This window comes from Podarcis cretensis, assembly GCF_951804945.1.
Source record: "Podarcis cretensis genome assembly, chromosome: 2".
NCBI lineage: Eukaryota > Metazoa > Chordata > Lepidosauria > Squamata > Lacertidae > Podarcis > Podarcis cretensis.
Window position 1 is genome coordinate 37,293,098 of NC_137171.1, and position 23,698 is coordinate 37,316,795.

The following is a 23,698-nucleotide window of genomic DNA, read 5'->3' on the forward strand; positions in this document are numbered from 1 at the left end:
ACTCATGGCCTGATCTAGATTCATACTGTTACTCTTCAAGGCCTCTTCTGCTGGCTCTCTCTGCAAAAATGAGAAATTGCATTTTTTCACAACTATGAAACACAATGTAGATTTTACAAGAACTGTAAAACAGGTGCAAGGGGAGACATACCTAGAGCTTTCAAACCATTCAACTGGTTGAAACAGAGGAATTTTGCAATCAAGTCAGTAATATATATGTAAAATTTGGAGCGAGATGGATTTGCTAGAAGCCATGATTCGGAGCACTTTACACCGACTACTTCCTCTCTTAAGACATCATAATCTGACATGCTGATTTTGGCTGGGACTTATGGAAGCTTGGGTCCACCAGCATCTGGGGGGCTACAGGTTCCTCATCACTGCTTAACACCATGAAGCCAAAGCCAGAAGAAATACTAACACATGAATATTCCTGGACTAGAACCACATGATGGATGAGCTAGAAATTTAATAAATAAATAAACAAACCAAATGTTACTCACTGGGAAGCCCATGTCTGTGAGCTGTTTTATCAGACGGTTCATGATCCAGGCCTCATCTTGCTTACTAGATGTCTTCATGCCCTGAGAAAATGAATTGAGAGGAAAAATGGAAAACTTTTAAACAAGAAAACCCTACACTCAATTTAATTCTTTTTTTTTTTATTAATTTTTTAGAAAAAATTTTCTTTTACAAATTTAAATAAAGCTCTCACATACACTATAATGCCAAATTCTTTTGGACTTCCCCCCGCTCCCTCCACAATCCTCATAATTTTATATTTATTTCACATTTCCTTTATAATTGTATTGCAAGTTAATAAATCTTTACAACTCTTATCCCTCTCGCAATACCCTTTCTCATCACAAAGCCTCTTTAAATCCAACTAGCGTTGTCTGTTCATCACAAATATTTTCCAGATAAATCGTAAACTTTCTCCAGTCCTGTGTGAACTTGTGATCTTTCTGGTATCTAATTTTCCCTGTCAGTTTATCTAGTTCAGCAAAGTCCATCAATTTCCGTCTCCATTCTTCCAATGTTGGTAATTCTTCTAGTTTCCATTTTTGAGCCATTAAAATTCTTGCCGCAGTCACCGCATATTGAAAAAGTTTATAATCACTTCTATTAATTTCTCTTCCTGTAATTCCTAACAAGAAAGCTTCTGGTTTCTTCACAAACGTGTATTTAAACATCCTTTTCAACTCATTATATATCATTTCCCAGAAGCCTTTTACTTTCTTACACTCCCACCACATATGATAAAATGTCCCTTCCCTCTCTTTACACTTCCAACATTTGTTACATGTCTTATACATTTTTGCTAATTTTACGGGAGTGATATACCATCTGTATACCATTTTCATAATATTTTCCTTTATCGTCATGCATGCAGTGAATTTCATATTTACACTCAATTTAATTCAACAGGACTTACTTCTAGGTAACAGTATATAGGACTGCAGTCTAAATTTCTTTATAAGTTACTTTAAAGCTGGAAGTGGAGGCTTTCAGGTTTACACAAATCTTATTCTATTATTCTTATTAATCTTTCTTATACAATCAGCTGAGAAAGATTCCTACTTTCTACCTTATTTGTTGGACAGCAGAGAAATAGCTTATCACACTTGTTAGCAAGCAGACATGCAATATGACCTGTAAACCTCTTGTGTCCCTTATTTGTCAGAACTCATTCTGACTATGTGCTCTTTGCATAAATGTTGAAATACTGCAAAAATCAGATCTGTTTGTGTCTGTAAAGAACACGTGACTGACATCTACACCAGGGTGCAAAGGAATCTGTTAGGCAGGGCCATAGCATATCAACTGATTCTCTAGTCCGTTCCAGCTTTCCAACACCATTTGAAGATGACAAGTGATGGTAACTACAGGATAACAATCTTATTGTAGTGCTTTTTGAAAATGATGACTTTCATACTTTTATAAAACAGTTTGATAAAGTATAAAAAAATAAGTGCACGAACCATCTCATCTTACTGATTTTTATAACCCAGCTGTGCTTAGTCCTACCTTTTGAAGTCCTTTCTTTGGAGCATTTCCCCAGGAGCTACAAGAGGAATTACTCTCTTGTGAAGCAGTATTATTCCACATATCTCCTTCTTCATCTTCCCACTGACTTGTACTGAGATTTACTTCATCTCCACCACTGCCCCAGCCTTCTTGCATAGAAGATTTAGAAGCTGTAGGAGGAATGGAACATTTCAGTTGACCTTCCTATACTTTAAAATCAATGGGCTTCGTTCACATGTATGAGTCAAGACTTAGCACAAACATGTGGGATCTCGCTGAGAAGGTAGCAACCACTTTGCTCCTCCCTCCAGCACTGCTGCACCACTGTGAACCAAATCATGGATTGGCTTAGTGGCTTATTCATCTGAACCTAGGCTTTGATGTGTCTCATTCCAGACAAATCATGAATGAAAAGTCATTGCTCAGAGTGAGAAAAACCACGAGCCTGGGTTCAGGAAACACACTAGGCCAAAGCACAAGAAGCTGACAGCAGGAGTAATGTGGCCACTATTTCCTCTCTAGGACCCCAGACGCTCAGGTCACACTAAGCATTATGTGCGAGTCAATATATTTGGAAATTTTGTCGAGCTTGTTCTGTATTTTACTATTTGGAGAGTTTATGTCTGAATTAATAAAAAGAGCATAGGTTATACATGTTGGCCTGTTGTTGGTTGTACAAGTGATCAAGCAGAATACCTGTTTAAGCTAAAAAAACATAATCTATATGAAAACAGATCTATAATTCTTCTTGCGAACTCAGCCAAGACAAGTCAACACACACACTTACCTGGTTTGCACAGTACTGGGGCAGCAGCTGGTGCACTTGCTCTTCCATATGACCCTGCTGACTCAGCAGAGTTATCTCCCCACCCTGTACCGCTGCTGGGAGGCTTTCCCCATGCTGAAGTGCCATTATCAACTGCAGCAGAAGGGGAGGAAGGCTCTCCCCATGAAGCTTCAGGCTTTGCATGGATAGCAGGCATCTCTCCCCAGCCTGCTGAAATCAGAAATTGGGGGGGGGGAACATGGTTAGAGGAAACAAAGAAACATAAAATCAACTTTTCAGACTACATCTCTGGAAATCGTTACATACATACATACATACATACATACATACATATGTAGCTATGGACAACTTTTAAACATGAAGCAATTGGGGGAGAGAGGATTTAATTAAGACAGACCCATTTCATTTCCTCTTCAAGAAAAAATATACCTGTGCACAGTAAGAATAACTTGCTGAAATTGTGAAGGAAGTGATGCCTGCATCATAATAAGAAACAGCACCTGTGGATTCTTTTGGATGACTGACTCACAAGCATTCCCTACCTCCTATAAAATGCCAATTGGTTATGATAATAAGACACATCAGATCAGATAAATGAAGATGTAGACACCACAGTGCCCTCCAGATGTTATTGGATAAACTGCCACGGGCTGATGGGAGATGGACTCAAACAATATCCGGTAGGTACTATCTTGGCTACACCTGGCTGGAGCAATGTGTGTCTTGAGAACATATATGAAGCAGTTATTAAATCTGGGAACTAAAACCAAAGTGATTTTTAAAGAAATTAGATGATTGGACCACATACTGAGTATGCCTTGATTTGATCCAGAGCAATAGGTTACTATCACAGTGTCAGAATGTTGTGTGTTTTACAAGGATAACATGGTCACTGGAGGAAGGAGTAAACATGAGAAAAGTAATTTACAACTTGAGATCAGATAATAAACAGAGTTTGCATGCAGTGACTATCTAAATTATTATTGTATTATATAGGGAAGACTCCCCCAGCTTTCACTTATTGTTATGAGCTGTCCAAAGAACACTGTCATTGGGCAGCATGCAGATACTATAAAAAAATGAAACAAAAGTTCCTGATCAGGAGCCAAGGATGGACTGAGTTGGCTTTGGAACATGGTCAGTGGTATCAAAAGTGAATGACAGAGCAGAAGTGGCAGAGTTGCTCTTCCACTGTCCCAATGAAGGTTGCCTTTCCCATGCACTGTAACCCCACACATTGAAAACAGCTCCTCCATGCTACAATTAGGCTTGAAAACACTGTAGCCAACCGAGGGCTGTTTTCAAGCATAATTGCTGCATTGGGCAGCCTCAGCTTGGGAGAGGTTAATCCTCCCCATCTTTAGGGTTCATGATCACCTCTGGCAATTTGGTTTGAAACAAGCTGAAATGCTTTCCCAAAAATAGTTGCCGGGGGAGTGATGCATGTGTGCTATGTGTATACTATACGACTGTGTGTGTGATGTGTGAGAATGTGGGGTGGTTGCAGGAAGATCATCGTTACGATCCGCATTTGCTCATCCTTTTACAGAATTCTGTCTATCATTCACCATTATCCTCGGTTTCTTGCAGCTGATGTATCTTTGTTTAGGGTGGCTTTCTGTAATGTACCGGTAAGAAGCTTTGAGGCAGAAAAAAGGTCCTGCACCAAACAGAAACATAGTAATTGCTTTGAGCCATCCTACGTTCCTAAACAGCTTGTAAGCTGACTAGGAGTTGGCATCTTAATGATCAGCCCTTCCTTCTCTAGTAAAATCCTCATGCTTCTTTTCCAAAAGGAACCTTTACCACAGGAGGCAACACTGCAAGGTCAAACGTCATGCTGCTGTTTACCAAAGCCCGGCTCTAATGCAGTAGGTCTGGCTTGGTTAATCACAGACAGCATACATCATTCCACTAATCACCTGGCCGCTAGCCAACAGTGGAGGAAAAATCACTTGTTAGCTTTGGGTCTCAGACCTGTCTTTTTAAAGATAAGTCTTCTCTAAGAGCTGCAGCATGTTGAAGTAACGTGATTAATTTTAGATTCTTATTTTGAATTTATTTTCATGGCAGACTTCAAAAGATCAGATTCTGATCTTCTCTTATTCAGGCACAAAGAGAAAGAAAATTAAGGCAGAGCTATTTAGAAAATAACATTTGTTAACTGTGTGTGATCTGGGAGCTGTGGTATTGGAAGGTGCTTCCCCATGCATTTGGTTCAAATCCTTGTTTAACGTTCAAATGGGCAAGCCTTTATTTCCAGGTCTGTGTGTAAAACAGGAGTTACCTCAGGGGTATCCTTACTGGGGGAGGGAAACCTCTGGCCTGTGGGCCAAATTTGGCCTGGCATGGGTCCCAATTTGGTCCCCGAGGCCAACTTCCCCAAATCATGGCCACCTGCCCTACGTATGTGACACCAGGTGTGGGGCAGGTAGAGATGTGGCTAGACTGTTTGGAAATTGTCAAGGTGCTTTTCCCTGCTTTTGTGTGGGATGAGGGTGGTTCTGAGCATTGCCAGGTTGTTTTCTGTAACCTGGGTATTTTGTAGTGCTCACACCAGTTCTTAGATTTCCATATGTGCCCTTGGGCTCAGAAAGGTATATTGTGTAATACACTAAGACAAGGGTAGCCAGTGTGGTGGACTGCAACTGCTTTCATTCTTGACCACTGCACACACTGGTTAAGCTAATAGGAGCTACTCCTGCTCCAAGGTATTTTATGGGAGTGAAGCTAACTGCAAAGACTGTGGAGGAGCTACCCTAAGACTGTGGAGAAGCTACTGGGACTAGCGAGAGGAGGGGAGGACCTGTGAAGTAGCAAAAGGAGGCAAGCAGCCTAAGATAGGAACATAGAAAAGGAGAGAACTGAAGAGTTGATGCCAGATGGAGGTGTTTGTGTAGTGGAGACTGGAGAAAGAATAGTCTGTTCATAAGGCATGGGGAGCTTCAGAGATAAGGAAATATAAAGTTGAAAAACAGATTTGAAATAGCCAGCCCAATCTTTGGCTGGATGCCTCTCACGTGGAGTTAAAAGGCTTTCCCTCATTTCTGCCTTCATCCTGTGGTCATATATTGACATACATGTTGGCATAGAAGAAATTTAGTCTCATTAATTATTAGAAAGGAAGCTAGAATGCACAATTTAAAGAGCTCTGAGTCTTCGCAACAGTACATTTAACCTCAAGCTGAATACTGCAATTTCCACTGCAACATGTATTCATTTATTAAGTACAAAGAAAGAGGGACCAGCTTCCCTGGGTTCTCTTTAAATTCAATAATAATGATTAATCACTACCAATCTGTAATGTATAAGCCATTTTGTTAAATACATTGTGTTTTGAGCCACACAATGTTATGTAAATTATTACGCACAACAAGGGAGTTCATGCCCTGGCAAATTACATGTAATTACATGAAAACAATAACATGTGTTAAGACACCCATAGTTTGTAAAGTTCTCAAGAGATCAAATCAAGTGCAAAAAATTGCAGTGTTGAATATGACGGCAGTTAGTTAGAAAAATCTTTAAACAGTAACTTGGGTATTGCTGACGTTTGAATCCCTGAAACAATTCAAACTCCACTGGGGGTTTCAGAACGGTTATGTATATTTGCATTTCTTAAGTAACACACTCTCTCACACACACTACCTTCAATCCAGTGAAGCATATTACTAATGATATTTCATAGGCTCACAGGATCAGATAGCTGAGTCTCTTTAGAAGTACTGCATTGGAGGATGATAGTGGGAGATCTCCACTGGGGATGAATTTCGGCATGATATTTCTTCTGATTTTTTAAATACCCCAGTCATCCCTCAAAATAAACTGACTCACTACTGGTAGAAGGCATTCCTTGATGACCAAGACAAAGAACTATTCCATAACATTAACCTGCTTTTCCCAACATTAAGGCAGACTTATTTTTAAAAGGGCTACAGCTGTCTGGTTGATGACAGGGTAACATACTTTATTTCAGCAGAGGCCTACCTGTTCCCTTCCAGGTGTTGCTGGACTACAACTCCCATCATCCCTGACACTGGCCATGCTGTTTGTGGCTGATGGGAATTCTGAGTCCAAAAACATATGGAAGGCCATATGTTAGCCACCACTGCTTTATTTCATTGTAGCTAGAAAGTCAACAAGTAACTGATTTATTAGAATTCAACAGTCCCAATTTTAAGAATCCTGGAATTGTAGAGTTGGAAGGGACTCCTGAGGGTCATCTAGTCTCAACTAAAGCATCCATGACAGATGGGCATCCAACCTCTGCTTAAAAACCTCCAAGGAAGGAGTGCCCACTAGCTATGAATTCCCCACATAACCTGGGACAAGCAACAATGTTTACACTTTATAGATACCTATGACTAAAATAAAGGTATGTGGGTGCTTTTGGATCCACATGTATAACTAAAGGTGGATAATATACTTCATAATTTTGTTTACATTCCACGGATACACTGTAATTGAATTGTAAGAAGATATAATAGAAGGGGAAAGCTCATCCTGCAAGGGGCAGCGAGAAGTAATTTGGCACTCACCTCTCACTTTGTTATGTCTGCACTATTGCTGAAAATAAGCCAGAGAAATGGCTTTCTTATCTTACAGTACCTCACCAGGACAACATCCTTACTAGAGGAACACTTCAAAGCACAGAGGAAACAGAGGACAGACAAAGAGAATAAATCATCGGGTAGACAAAAACATCAGTAAATGAAGGGTTTTGTGCTGTCATCTTATTTGCTGGAACTGTTTATGTTGTCTGTCCAGCCCAGCCAGGATAGAAAGCCAAAGTGGCATTAATCCAGGTTTTTAATTTTCTATGCACATATAGGCTTCATTTGTTACCATGCAGGGTGCAAACTTCCATTTCAAACGTGGCTATATAATGTCTCAATAAAGATTTATGATTCTATACATGCTTTAAGGGACAAGAGAATAACTTAGGTCTCTATATTTTAAGTTAGTTTGCTGTGTTTTAATATCTTTTTACAGCCTTTACCAAAAGGCTGATACTACAGAATAGTAGCTCCACACAATGAACTATAGACCACAGAAATATTTAATTCTGAGACAATGAGAAATTTAAAATATCTTACATAAACAGCCTTTTTCTAGTGAAACTCTTGTAGCTTACAATATAAATAGATTCTATTAGTCACTGGGGGCATTTAAATGACTCAAAGTAAGAGATTTTCATGTCTTATTAAGGTCACCACATTACATTACTAGAGTTTTAAGTTACATTCAGATTGTGTTGTGTTTTCATGCTAGTTTCCCCAAACGGGAAGTACTGCTGAACTCAGCTGTGCAATTCACTAGGAGCTGGCACTGAAATAATGTTGTGGAGGAGAGGTGTAATCTCTTGTCCTTCATCATGCAGATAATCTGCCATCTGAAGTGTGGCTTCTCTGTAAACTCCTGGTCACACAGAAGCCTCTCCCTCTGGGAGAAGAGGCATTTGTGTGGATGACCCAGCTCACATGGGTAGTTTTCTACATAGTGGAGGTGAGGGGCTTATATTGGGGCCAAATCAACAGCAAGAATCGGGACTACCCCAAACACATATTGCAGATGAGCCTGAAAATCTCAGTTTTTCTTTAAAAGAAACCAAAAAGGTTTCTAGGCTATGTGGCTGTAAAGAAAGGCTTGTTGTGAGGAAAGATGATGGGGCAAGCTATAGGCATCTTTTGGATTCAGTCAGAAAGAAGGGGAAAACTCATACCTTAGCCCTTCTTTGTAGCTACCATTTATTTCCCTGTTACATACTGCTTTCTAGCCACCCCAGCTGCACGCCTCTTCTGCCTTGCTCACGAAAAGACCCGTTTTTCTAAGCAGGCGACTGTTTATGAGGGGAGTTCTGACATGCACCAGTAGAGCAAATCCACCCCTCCTGTCAATACATCCACACTGTATTGAGCTCCACACCAGCTCGCCCTGTCCCACAAGATAAGTGGCAGTGACACACCTGCTGGGAAGCTAGCACTGCAGCTTTGCCCCACTGGGTGAGTTGCTACTGCTGGTATATTACTATACAACTTGTAACAAATGCTGCTATTATTGATCCAGAAAAACATTGATTTAGAATATCTGGATAGCCTTGTCCAAGTCCCTCATGCTTATGTAAACTCAGCAGTCTGCACACAGTAAATGTACAGGAGAGTCGCTTTGTGGATGCAATTTAGGGTAGTGGGGAAGAGTCATAGCTACCATCTCATTCAGCCATATACCATCGCTTCATTTATGGTTGAAAACTGAAAATATCAAACAGTGTTTTCATGGATGAATTCAACTGCTGATCCCTAAATATATGGAGCCGAGATTGTAGCTGTACCAGTTGCTGGCACTGCTGTGACTCAGGCTACTCTCATCTCTGTATCAACTCTGCCTTCTATACTGGCTCGTGGGAGGGGGCTGGCTGGTATTTGGGGCTGCAGGGTTGTGACATATCCCACATAGGAACACCCTGCACACAAGGGTCTGGACTGCTCAATCCCCAGGGGCATTGGGGTGTGTGTGTGTGTGCATTTATAATGGATTTATCAATTGGCCAGGCATGCCGTGGCCACAACACAGTGACAAGGAGGGTCCAGTGCTCATATTATGGGGAAAAGGTAGGGGGATCTTAATGAAATCTACAAATCCCACCCCTCTGACTGTCCCCAAATTTAGATCTATTATGACCCCCACACAATGCATTTTACAGGGTGTTTCCTTTAAAAGAGGCCCCGTGGATGCAGCGTACACATGTTCCACGGGGCCTCTTTTAAAAGACTCACCCTGTAGAACAGCAGCTGATGTGGTTAGCACAAAGGGTAAGGGGACAAGATACTTTTGCCCCTGTAAGGCCCTACATCAGGGCAGACAGTCACAGCTGTTCCATCATGGTTCACAGCTGCTTGCCCACATGTGAAGCTTCCAGGGCACTTGGTAGGGGTTGAATCATGCCCACTTCGTAGAGATGTCCATATCCCACTAAAGGATTGAATAGTTATTTTTAATGCTGAAGTAATAGGTGCTTTAAAATCTTCCTACCCAACTTGATGATATGTCACTACTTAAACCAATGAGCTTGAGTACAGGTAGCTCATCTACCTTCATGTGACTATAAATGTAGTAAAGTCAGGAAAACTCAGGATTCTAGAGATAGGACCGTATCAAATCTGGTCAAAGGGTTACAAAATTTCTAGGGGCATGGGATCCAAGTACATAAGACATTCAGAATGGATAAAATCTCCTCCAAAAATATTTTCTTAAAAATTATCAAGTGAAATAGGGAAAATGGCACAAAGACATTAAAATTTGGGGGGGGGGGAAATAAGCATTAATGATTAGGAGCTGCATTCATCTGGTAGTGGTAAGTTAAAACTTGAGGATTGGCTAAAAGTACAAAGGATTGTCAAAGGTTTTCTTCACTGCTGCAAAAAATGGAAGTTTTTAAATACTAGGACAACACAAACTACAGCTAATTATTTTGTTCAGCAAAAAATAGAAAATAAACACAGAGTTTTCTATTTCTCAAGACAAAAATATCTTTGTATGAGATAATGAATAAAAATCACTGGTTCAACAACTAAGCAGCCTCTTGGGTAACAGCCACAATTGCAGAAATGTGTCTTTGGCAGGAGACAGCCAGAGTAACAGAAACAGATGGATAGTGTCGGAGAATGCACATCAAAGAGGGACAAACAGCAACAGAGCAAAGAAAGTAAATTGAAAAACATGATGAAATTATATCTTACCATATAATATTTTTGTAAGAAAAAAGTCATGCTGCAGTTTGTGTGGCTGCCAATAGGTGGCCATGAGAACAGCAGCGACAACAGCAGGCAGAGCAAGGGAGCAGAGCAGACAGGCTGGCAGCACAAGTGAGGGAGCTGGCAGAGCAAAACGGCAGGTGGGTTACCCAGGAAGGCCTCCCCCTGTTCTGTCTGCAGCCATTGCCACCTGGGAAGCCTGGGGTTTGAACGAGCAGGCAGGCCGTCCAGCAGAGTGAGCATGCACCCTGGCAGACCTTCATGCTGCTGCCCAATGTTTGCCAAAAACTCCCCCCTCTCCCCACAACTTGCCTCAAACCACTGCAGTATGAGGCAAAGGGGTGAAAGACTTTCTCCTCTTCATTCCCCCGTCTGCAAGTGGCAGCATGATCTTGGGATGGGGCAAGCTGTGAGGGTATGGGGGTGTTTTGGGGGATGGGGATCTGCAACTGGGGTGGCAACAGTTAGACAGATTAAATGAGGTGTGAGGGGATGGGGAGCTTTGAGTGAAAGAAGGGGATTGGCAAAGGGATTGGGGGAGTTGGCAAGCAATGTGAGCCACAGCAACGCTCCCTAATGAAGATGATATTGTCAGATATGTCCTATGAAGGGATAGTGATCTGACAAGCATGTGCAGATGAACTGAAAACCATTATGTCCCATAGAATTGCCAGATTATGGCTTTAAACACACCTACTTGGCTATGTATATTTTAAAACAAGGTATTAGTATCACTAGCCAATTACCAAAATCATTTCATAATCTGATAATTCTTTATACCTTTTTGATTTTTTTTTCTCCATCCTTACTTAAACAATTATTATCGTAACCACAATTTCAAAAGAAAGATGATCCACAGACTGATCTAATGGCATGCTGTCTGCATCTTTTATCCTTTTGCATATCATTTCTCATATATGTAATTTTCATCTGGTCACCCTAACTTAGCCTCTTGTGTCTGCCCTGCCTGTGTGCTGTAATTCAGAATGGAAAATGAAATGATAAATTTTAATAGCAATGAGTATTTTGGACACCTTTTTATACCTTATTCGTATTAAATACAAACTTATCCTTAAGGCAGGAAGTATAGCTTGAATATAAACAAATAATGCCTACATCATACTTATTAAAGTTTCTTTCCAAAAGGTAGCATACATATTTTGAGAAAACAAAAGCTGTATCATACCTGGACCAAGCAGCGGGGACCGGTTTGACTGGGCACTTGACTGGTGCGGTGGCTGAGGCTCAGCCATGTTTGCGTTGATAATGGTGGTGCTAGTGGTGGCGGTTGTGGTACTGCTCTGGATTACAGGATTGTTTCTATCCCACATGTTTACAGTCTTGTTGTTATTGTAATTTGGGTCACCCCAAGCTGAGGTACCATCATCAATCTCCATCTTGCGCCGAATGGATGGTGGAGAGGGCTCTTCCCACCCCGTTGCTTCACTACTATCTTTCTGTTTGGCTGGCACTGGTCCACCAACCCATCCTGATCCAGTCTGTTTAACAGAAGCAGCTCCTCCCCAATTACTCACGTTGTTGTCCTGGGATTTAGAAGCCCAATTCTGTTGAGGACCAGGTTTTAAAGATTCCCCCCAGCTCGTACCTGTATTAGCCTTGCTGTTTGTGCCATTTCCCCATCCAGTGGTCCCAGAACGCGTAGTATCATTCCAGCCAGACCCTGCTCTATTGTCAGTATCCCATCCAGAACCATTCTTTTTCCCATCTCCCAAGTGTCCAGGGACAGATGAGGAATCAACCCAATCTCCACCCCCTGAAGTCCAGCCTGGATTCGATTTCTGTCCATCTCCCCAGTTTTGAGATTTGGGTTTCTGAGGTTCACCCCAAGTAGGCGACTTGTCCTCCTGATTTGTGGTCCCACTCCAAGTGTGGCCACTTTTGGCAGCAGCAGCATTATTGACAGCAGTAGAACTTGCCGGCTCTCCCCATCCCCCTGGGCCATTTGGCGCTTTGTTATTGTTGTCGCCCCAACCTGTATTAGTTGGAACTGTTGCAGGTGGAGAGCTGACCCACCCAGATACTGAAGAGGTATTTGTACTGTTCATGATGGACCCATCATTCTTGCCCCCCGAGTTTGAAGGCTGAGTAGCTGCACAACCCCAGGCCTCAGTTCCATTGTCATTCTTTCGTTCAGACCTTGGGGATTCTTCAAATTCCCAGGCAGTGTTTTGTTTTACAGGAGTCTGTCCCCATCCAGTGTTGGACAGAACCCTTGGGTCAAGGTCATTCCTTGGCAACTGGACTTGTCCTTGGTCTAGCATTCCCTTGTCTCTTCTTCGAGCCTCTCCAGTTCCTTCCCTCCCAGTACTGCCTTCATTCTGACTCCCATTGCTATCATTACTGCCTTCACTACCTGTGTTGCCAGATGCTGCAGCTTTGGCCCAAGAGTTTATTTGTTCATTGCCCTGCTGCATGGCAGGATTCTGGCTGGTAACACTAGAGCTATCCCACCCTGTTGATCCTTTCCCATTGATGTCATTACTGGAATGCTGGTTTGGGGGCTTGCTCCATTCACCATTAACGCCATTACTGGTGCTGCGGCTTGGGTGGCCCCAAGCACCAGAATGCATATTACCAACGCCACTGTTGCCACTGCCCCTGCCCCATGCTAAGATCCCAGGACCAGCAGGAGGCCCCGAATCCCATGCACTTGTTCCATTCCCTTCCTTTTGTACAGCACTGCTGGATCCATTTTGTTTAGCACTTAATGCTGAGTTCACAGTGTCTCCATTCCCCTGACTGAACCCAGAATTGCTGTTTCCTGTGGCAGGATTACCTGGGGATATCCCCCACACTGAATTGCCCATTCCTTCACCACTTCCCCCACTGACTTGAGAAACTGATGTCCCATTAGCACCAGGAAGGCTTTGCAGGTGGGGCGGGATGATGGCCCCCATGCCAACAGCCATGCCCCAGTTCGGCAGTCCATTTGTCTGCATTGCATTGATAGGGTTTGGTGAAGAGTTCATGGGGTTAGCGTTATTTGGTCCATCAGTGTTAAGGTTCTGAGGTTGTACGCTGAAAGACACATTCTGAGAAGTGGACGTTTGTGGTTCTGTGCTCTCTTGCGGCAGCAAGTTTCCCCAAGCACCTAAGGTGCCCGTTGGGTTCCCATTCTGGTTGCCCATGTTCTGACCTATGGCACTGACTGGACTGCAAATACTGGAAGGGTTGCCTGCTCCCACAGTTCCTTCATGTCCGAGTACAGGCCAGGCAGCTGGATTGGCATTTGGATTAAGGTTAAGATTAATGCCAGCATTTGAGTTGGAAGCACCCCAGCAATTTTGACTTCTACCATCTCCAATCATGTTGTCCATCTTTCCATCCCCACCACTGGCAGAGCAATGAGCTAAGCCAGAGTTGGAACCTGTGGCAACACCCCACACTCTGGCTGAATTTCCATTACCATTTGCTCCACCAGCTCCAAGGGCACTCTGGTTAGAAGTGCTTTGGATGAGTGCTCCATTGGTGCCATTATTGCCATTGGGTTTCTTTGTATGTCCAGTGAAGTTGCCTTGGGCACTCCCTGTAGCCATGCTACTGTTCTCTGAGCCACAGTTGGAGGCAGAGTCAGTGTCTGTAGTACATTCTGAGGCAGATTCAGTCTCAGTTCCTGTAATGGAAGGCCACGCTTCCTTGTCAGTCCTGTCTATTATCACTTTATCCCAGCTGCAATTGGCTTCACTTCGGAAAGTGGGCTGCTGTCCCCAGTGAGTATTCTCATAATGGTCTCCCAATCCGCTGTGACCAAGGTCTGAAAAATTAAACATGATGTAAATTAGTCTGCTATCCAATGACCCAGATACATCAGTTGAACTCTGGCTTGATTGTTATGTTTACATTCTTTAAGAGTATCTTATGTTTACATTCTTTAAGAGACTCTTCCTCCCTCCTTTATAGTCTAGCTTATGGGTAGGGGTTCCCAACTTTCACTAAGCCCTTGGAGAAGGACGGCTTGTGAATCGAAACAAATTCTTCAATAAGCATAATAATGCATTTTGAATTCTAGGTTCTGAAAAAACAAGTATGTTCAGTGCTAATACACAAAGGATTTACATGCAGACAATAGTACTATTTCTCTTTTATTAGGTTGCACTAATAGGGTCAGATATAATAAGCAATACTTTGGGGCATGCAATTTCCAATATTTTCCTATATGCCACATACATTTTAAGCTGAACTATTAAACGGGAACTAGAAATGAAAGAAGAACTCTACAAAACCAATCAAGCGTATTCTGTGGTCAACGAACAGTTATTCATGCCTTGTTAAATTTAGAAACAGAGATAAAAACTTCACTGTGAGGACTGATTTCCAATATTAAAATACTTCTCAAACATATGAGTTGTTATCACTTTCAGTTGTATGTTTTCACTGCATGAAATGAAATCAAAGAAATACTTTAGAATGTATTATCACTGTAAACTAAGACTTTGATGACATGTCTGGTACTCGTTGGCGTACATACTATCACTCTAGTACAGAAGGTGGAGCCACACATAGTGCTGGTGCACGGGACTGGGTCTCTTCGAACAGGAGCCAACATACTAGTCCACATCACAGCAAAGGACAGGCCTAGGCTCTTAGACCAAGGTCACAGATTAGAAATCACAAGGTATTATAGAGAGAACCGCTTGTAAATAGCTGCAGGATTGAGGCCTTTCATTCATTTCATATATATGAACAATCAAAAAGATGGGTGCTTTTAAAAAAAGGTAACTATGGCGGTAGTTAATAATGAAGATCACTTACATTTTGTACTATAGCACTGATAGCTATTAAATATAAATTGCATGTTCTGTACTTGTCATATATGATTTGGGACTTTAAAATGATACTTGATTGACAGGCCAATCTCCCTCTACAAATAAGCTGGATCTTCTCAAACAGCTGTTACACTGTGCCTCATCCAGATATAAGCCAGCCCCTAAACTATTAATGCTGTAGGTTTCGACAATTTGAGTTTTTTAAGACTGATGTGACAAAATTCCACGATTCTAAATTGGGGCAACAATAACTTCCCTGTCTGAAATAAAAAGTAATCAGTACCATGACCTCAATGAACATTTTAATGTAACTCCAAGATCTGATATCATAATCAGTATTTTAAATGATCAAAACATATCAGAAAGCAATCTCAAAATCAGAGTGAAATGTAACCTTATGAAGAAAAACATGGACATTCACTATAAATGTGCATCCTGGAATAAAAAAACTCCATTCAAAATCAACGGGAAATGGTTAAGCTTGTATGTTTACCAACATGAACCGACATTGACTGATTTCATCAGCACTTAGATCTGAGGTCAGAACTAATCTCAAAACTAGTACAAATTTGAAAGCATCCAAGAAGTCAGCTTCTTTCTATTTGTTTCTTTCATTCTAGTAGCTGAAATACTTGTTTATGCAGTCAGGAATTCAAAAAGCACAAACATTTAAGTGGGAATCTGTCCTGCAAGTTTGCTTTCACAACAACACTGACTCCATAAATGCTGAAGCTGTCAAGACTCTCCCAGAAAGGCATATGCAAATGTGGAAGGGTTAAGAGATGAGAACGCTAAATAAAACAGCTTTATTTAGAGACAAAATCCAAAATTAGGCAATGCATGTGGAAAAGCCTATTACTCTTTTAATTTTCTTCACTACGGTATGCTGCAAAGTATGTTCCGTCTGATGTGGGAACCTTTAATGCGTTCAGAAAAAGAGCTGAGCAGCGTAAAAAAGAGCATTCTTCATTATTAGATAGTGAGTACTCCATGAAACACTAACACTCCAAAACCAAACAGCAGTAGATAATGACAAATAACAACTTCATTTTTTTGCCCAGCGCAGCATATCTTTAGCAAGCAGCTCTTTCTCTGAGGACGCCATTTTATCAAACCTGAAAGGCAGCCAAAAGCTTAGGACGCTGTGCTACTGCTGCTGTCTCTGAAACATTATGTAATAAACTGATTTAGCAGAAGCAGATGCCATTTGCCCCCTTCCCCCCCCCCTTGCTGCTCTATAGGGGCCAACGAGTAATGAAATACCTGAGAAAAGGTGCTGCCCAACCATCCTAGGAGACGCTACATTGTGTGCAGAGCTGTCTCCCCTCCTGCATCTAGGTTCGCCTGGGCTCTCGGCTTCAATATGTCGGCTGTGTACAGAGTGAGCCTCATCCTGTAGAGCTGCCAAGAAAATCGCTCAGTGCAAGTGTGCGCCCAGACAACCTGCAAGCTTGCTCAGGCCCTAGCTGTGCGGGCTTTGGAAATGCCCTTTCCTCACAGGAGACTCCTACCCCCACCTCCAGCAGCACACAGCCCCCTTAACTCTGGGTAAGGTATCAACAGATGAGGATTTTAAAGCTTTGATTATCTAATTGCAGCTGACACTAAACCGATCTTCCTTCCTCTTTAAATTCTTTCAACTGTCACAAAACATTTTCACTTCGAGACCTAGCCACAATTAGCACGGTGGCTGCTTTTCTTCTGGTTTTTGAAAGTCAGCCAAAAGAACAGCCGCATATTGCCGATTGGCTGCATGCAAATACATTCCTGCCTCCTACATGTTTCCATCCTCTTCTTTCCTTCTCTAAACAGCAGTGCTACACACACTTGGCATACCAGCACTAACTACAATACTGGGGACAAACCTTATATAGAACCTGGCAAGCCTCCAGGTGCTTAATTACTTCTCTGCCTTTATCGCGAAAGCTGAAAACATGCAAGTCTATTAAAAATCACAGCTTCTATTTGTGAGCGTACAGCATTGTCACTGCGTGCTCAAACAATACATTATAGGCTGTAAGTGCTTTTCCCTCTCACAATTTCAAAGCATGGAATGGCAGAGGGAACTCTTTTACTGCTGCTTAAAGTTCATTGTCAGCCTTCCTAGATTTTGAGAGCAAATCAGGTGATTTATAGCATACAAGCTATGAATTACGGTGCCATCCATCTATCCAGCCTTTAAGACTATAAAATCAACCACCAGTAGGGATTACTACTAATAATATAGTTGTCCTAGCATAGGATAAGTACTCCCAGAAGTAACTAAAATATGCATCAACTTGCCACAGCGGATCTCATAGGAGAAGAATCAGCTGCAATTATTCAGAAACAAAAAAGTTAAATTGCACACAAAACATTATCTAGCTCCTAAAAATATAAACATAAAACTGCACCAAGCATATGAAGGAACATAGCCAACATTCTGTGAATTTAAGATATATATACTGTAAATTTAAAAAGTAAGTTTCTAGCCCATAAGAGTTATATGCTAGGCTCAAAAATGAGCAGGCATTGCTAATGGAAGTAGCCAGAGGAGCTGTTGAGAAAGGAGAAAGATTTCCAGTGGCCAGAACTTCAAATGTCCTGCAGTCTTCAGCATGCAAGGGTTCATTTACCTGCACAGTGTACTGTCCTCTGTGTAACTGAAAAAAGCGTGTAAAATTAAAAATGCAAATGTGCTTAGTCTGCATGAATTTGCCTGCAAATTTCTACATCCTGAAGCCTATTTACACACATTGTAAGCAATCGAAGGAGGGAGGTGCAAATATATCAGATATGTCAACATATCTGCTACAAAGTAGTGTTAGAAACAGGGATAGAATAGCTAGGAGCCAAATGGCTTCTGGGACCTGGGTTGTGGGCGCCAAAACAGAATGTGTAGACGCCAGGGGGAGGGGGTCAGCAACACTTCTTATTTATTATTTTGATAAGCATGAATTAATATGCAATTCACATAAGTGACACATTGTTAATATCACATTTTTAGCAGAAATTGTTAGTACATGTTTAATTTGGTGTTTAAAATAAAAGTATTGGTACCGTACTTCAGTTTTCAAAACACTCTACTCTTTATTGTTCAACTCCTTAACATATTGTCTATCCTTAACATATACTTCAAAGCACATATATTTCAGTAATCCTTGAGTGACAACCAGGCGCAAAAAAAATGGCACTCAGACTTTTTGAGGTGCTCGCAAATGGAGAATCTTTGGGTGCAAAATGCACCTGCTAATTTTGAGCCCTGCTACAAATATATCAAATATGTATTTTTAATTTTTAAAAATCCACTGTGGTGTGTTCAAAGTACTATTTACGAGTTAGTTTCTAACAATTGCTAAATACTGAAATGCCAGACATTAGTTTATGAGGAAATAAAATTACTTCTGCCCTATTAACCAACATCTGTCTTCCTTTTCAATCCCAAAGGTGTCCTGAATTGAGCTATAGTTGTCAGGCATCCTATGGGGATGGGATGGGCATTTAGGAATATATTTCACTCCAGAATGTATATCTGGAAAGAGTTATACTCTGCACTTGTAGCTACTTGGTTGTCCTTTAAACATGGTAGACTTCAAAGGTATTTAAAATGTGTTCCAAACTATTCCAATTACTCACAGACATACTAGATAGAGAGATCAGCTGTTGGCAGGATCTTGCCAATGTTGGAAGACTCCTAAGCACCTGGTAGCCAAGCACCTACAAGTTTAAGTTTGGCATTAAAACCATGACAAAGGCAACCCCAAAATGTGATGCTGGCCCTAGGAATTAAAAACACTTTTCCAGTCTTGCACCCAACCACCTCTATGTCACTAAGTAATGGGTGCAGCAATTACTAATGCTGTTTTCCATTTTTTCCCTTTTGTTGCTTTTATATCCTGACTTACTTCCATCATAGAACCAAAGGTGGTGTACATGTAGTTTATTACAGATTATCAATTTAAAGCTATTCTTTTCTTTCAGCCCTGTAGAAAATATTTTTCTTTTTGCAAAAAGAGAGTTACAACTCTCCAGTTATATTACTTTCTCAGATGTCTGGAATTTTTTTAGGCAAGTCTCAAGCAGAAAATAAAAGCAGTGTTCTCTTTTTGGTGCAAGTTACAATTGCAATAATCTTCTAAGCACACAAAAATGGTACTTTTACTATTTAATATAATTTTACACGGAAATATTGTATACCACACAGAGGTTTTTTTAAAAAAAATAAAACATTTATAAATGCATTTAAATAAATAAAATAATGTGGCCACTTCTAACAGAGTATCATAATGCTTAGGACAACATATATGTGTATATGTAACTTGAAACAAACATGTGCATACATTTTAGGAGATACATTAAAATCAGTTTTCTGCTTAGAAATTCATCTATTTATCTGGAATTGTCATTTGAAATCCTAAACTTGTTTTACATGATAGGCACCTTCCTCTCCACAGCAAGTAAGTGTTATGTCACAAACATCCCAAAGGAAGATTAGGACTTCAAGTGGGACATAAGCAGCAGGAAGAGCAGGTCAATTTCCAACCCAGTCAAAACCGATTAGCCATGCTAAAAATATACAAAAACTCCATTGTAAGGCGGCAAAGGTTACTGATTACATAGTACACTTTTCACAACCTCCCAAATGCCAAGTTTAGCCAACTACCAAAGTGGTGCTCTTCTTCCTTAACCTCGAGACAAACATTTTAAGGCTCAGCTATTATTAGATGCAAAGGCTGTGTCCCACACTCTCCTTCTGACTGTTCTGAACCCCTTTCTCCATGTAGCCAAACTTTCATGATATGACAGCCTTGAAGAATTCTCATTCAGTTTCCAATATACCCCACTGGGTTAATTTGTCCACTCTCCTCCCTCTCCCCCATTGAGAAATAAAATTATATTAGCACACATTTCAATGTTCGGCTCAGGGACAAAATCTGTTAAGCAAACTAGTACTTAAATTTCATGTTTTTATGATGATGAAAAGTGTACTAAGCACTTAATGTATTTTGGGAACATAATGTATTCTGGCAACCAGTGGACGATATCCAATATTAGTCATACTCAGAGTAGAACAACTGAAATCAATGGAATTATGTAACTTAAGCACCTTGATTTCAATGGGTCTACTCCAAATATGGCTTAATTAGCTATCACTCAGAAATTTCTAAATACCAGGGGTCTGAATTTCAATAAGTACAGCAAGTGACAAGGTTTCAATAAGTACAGCAAGTGACAAGGTTTTAAAAAGGGATATTAACAAATATATCAGAACCTACAGAATTCTGGGGAAATTCTCCTTTCATTCTTTGTGAACTTTGGACTAAACTGCATTTATAGGAATATTTTTCATAGTTTTAGACCTCAAGATACTCAAGGCAATGCAATCATTTGTAATTCAGTGAAGTCTGAATGTTTAAGCTAGCATCCAGTTTTAACAAGGTCTCATAAATTATATGCAGAGGTGTATCTAAAATAGTGGTCACAGATATGTCACCCTTCTTTAAGAAATTAAATAGCATGCACAAGTCTACTTCTCTTTAAATGCTAAGTTATTGTTTAGGCATTGCACAAAAGTGGTTGTCCTTATATTTTGGAATGTGTGTAACTTTCCACTTCAATACCCACCTTTAATTTTCACTCTAGTTTGAGAGTTTTCCAAAACACATCTGCTTTTCAATATTGTCAGCTATACTACATTAAACTATGCTTTTAATTAGCAAAATATGGAACAATAATGCTCAAAAATGATCTGAAAGCACTCAACAGTTCTACTGCTGAAGAAATGAAAGTAAGCTGCCTGGATCAGAAATCACCTGGCAACCATATGTAAAGTGCTCTGATAGAGTAGGGTATAAATAGTTTAGTAATAATAATGTTTTAACAAATATGGCATTTATTTGCATACATATTTTATGTATTAGGTAACTGATTACTGCAAAGGCCCATGGAAATTTATGTTGTATCTTAGCAATTTTATTATTCATTCAGTTTAAAGATATACTGGAAAGCATAAAACTCCTCCAGTTCCATTACTTCTCCTTCCTGTCATCTTTCCTTCAAGTGTACATTTGGTGCTAGCATTCTCGTTGGTTCTCCACTTACATATTTAGATTTCAACAGCATCAGCACTTAGAAAATCTATCCAAGGCCCTCTGCCAAAAGTGGAGTTCTTCTCCAGACATTCAAACCTTTGATGTGCAACCAAGAAACTAAAATCATTTTATTTTAAGATTGAGCAGAATGTGCTTCAAAACCATATGAAACCTGATGGCAGATTTATTTTCCTATCTTATTAAAGTATTTTACTGCTATTGTTTTCATATGTCCCCCACCCAGAAATATCAAGGATAGGCAGAATTAAAAATCTAAATAAAGGACAAAGCAGAATCACACTGCTATAACTGAGAATGCATTCTAAATCCAGCCTATTTTAATCAAACCCCTAAGGTTGATGTATAACTCCACATGAACTAATCCACTAGGAAGAATAAAATAAAGCAATTTGCATAGAGGCTGCAGCATAACTGTCTTTCAAGAATAAACATATTAAAATACATAGGGTTGCACCCAAATGCTGTTGAGTATGCCTTCCTGTCCTGTCCTCTATAGTCCCCCACACCCCAAAAAATCTGCTCCAGAGGGTTAGGGGGCAGGCCTCCAGAGCATATTTGGGAGTTCACAATGCAGTCCCATTGCACAAGTGCAGCTTCACTCGCACAGCACTGGATACAACACATGTATTTTCAATTAAAGATCTCATATTAGCTGGTAACAATTTGATGAAATGTTACCACCACACTAAAAGCAGCATTTACGGTCTAGGACATCAGACCTTTGAGAAAAACAAACAAAGGAATGTTAAGCATTTAAGGAATGTTTCAGCATTCAGCATACCTAGAAAAGATTATTTTGCCAGCCTTAAGACTGCATAGCCAGGAAGCACAAAAACAATACAAGAAGGGACAAGAGCTGGAGGAAATGGGGTAAGACTTCAACTCCAATAAGAAGGATGTTGGCACTTTTTGCTTACAAGGATTCTTAAACTGCTACAAACAATAATCAAGTGCCGGCCAATTTTTCTATCACTGTTAAGCGTATTAAGGCATACAAATGAAAGAAAAATGGGAATCAGGGATCAATTAGACTCAAACCTCACCATGATTTAGCCCTTGAGACTGTTTTTTGATTTTGACTTTACTGCTCAGGTTCCGTCCTGCTGTTCATGAATGCTTTCCTCCTCATGTCTGAAGAACCACAGTCTGATCCCAATGAATGTGTTTCAGAGGACACAGAACTTTCAGTTAGACTTCAGCACTGCCACCTCTGAGTCATAACCATTTAGATTGGGGAAAATGCAAAATAGTTTACTAATCACAATAATCAATAAAATGGTTTTTTTAAAAATACACCTGAAGCATTTATCCATTTGTTTTTGGATAAGGGATTGGAAAGATTTGCACTCAGTGTATCTTGAATTCCTTCTTACAAAAGAATGCCTCCTTCCATTTACTTACTCCAAATAAGCCTTGCATTTCATTCATACTGCCTGGATCAGCTTTGGTAGACCCCTTTTAGCCTCATCTTTTCTCAGGCTATTATTGGGAAGGAATATATTCTGAGATCCACAAGTAATTCTTCTCAGCTATGATATAAGCTGGCCTAAAGCCCATTAACTCTCACAGGACTAGCTCATCCTGCTACAATATCATATCATGCATTTATAGCAGGAACAGTTGCCAACTCTCATGGTTTCTTAAAGTAACAGCTGCTGAATTTTTCAGCTGACTTAAACAAACAATAAGTTCCAACTCAGATTTTGAGAAATAAATTGTGTCAACATTCTGTATAAATTATTTTATTCAAACCAGTACAGAGATAGAGTGGCTCACTGAAACTTATGCTCCAACCCTAACTCAGCCCATTTCATCAACCACACTTTCTCAGTATATAATGAAACAAAGTGGACTCCACAGCACTAGAAAGGGCCTTCAAGAGCAGTTGTGTCTCACCATTCCATAACGAAACTACGGCCTTGACAGGATCACCTGTTCTATCCACTGAAAAATCCCCACAGCAGTTAGGAATCTATCAGATTCCATCAGTCTCCAGCAGGTGGACCATCCTAACTGGTTCCCCACCCTTGCAGGGGAGAATTGTCGTTGCAAGTCCATATCTCACAAAGAAGTGGTCTGACCATGATAATGGAGTGATATTCACCATCCTTTATTTCCAGACCACTCCTCTCCTCACATGAAGTGAAGACTAAATCAAGATTATGCCCTGTTCTGTGCCTTGGACCAATGACTCTCTGAAAAAGGCCTATGGTTGCCCTGAACTCCCGAGCTGAACATAAGGAATCCTCA

At 40.6% G+C, this 23,698-nt stretch overlaps 1 protein-coding gene across 7 annotated transcripts in view; it reads right to left on the minus strand.

Moving 5' to 3' along the window:
• Positions 1-23,698, minus strand: part of TNRC6C (trinucleotide repeat containing adaptor 6C) — a 119,992-nt gene that overhangs the window by 37,116 nt on the left and 59,178 nt on the right. For 4 of the 7 annotated variants that reach the window (XM_079965870.1, XM_079965866.1, XM_079965869.1 and 1 more), the window contains exons 5-9: positions 11,756-14,344; positions 2,816-3,025; positions 2,029-2,198; positions 504-584; positions 3-60 (exon numbers count right to left, since the gene is read on the minus strand). In XM_079965870.1, coding sequence (XP_079821996.1) covers positions 3-60; positions 504-584; positions 2,029-2,198; positions 2,816-3,025; positions 11,756-14,344 — 3,108 coding nt within the window. Of the gene's footprint in view, positions 1-2; positions 61-503; positions 585-2,028; positions 2,199-2,815; positions 3,026-11,755; positions 14,345-16,619; positions 16,758-23,698 lie in introns of all 7 variants that reach the window. The other 3 variants (XM_079965872.1, XM_079965868.1, XM_079965871.1) reach the window with 3 other exon arrangements.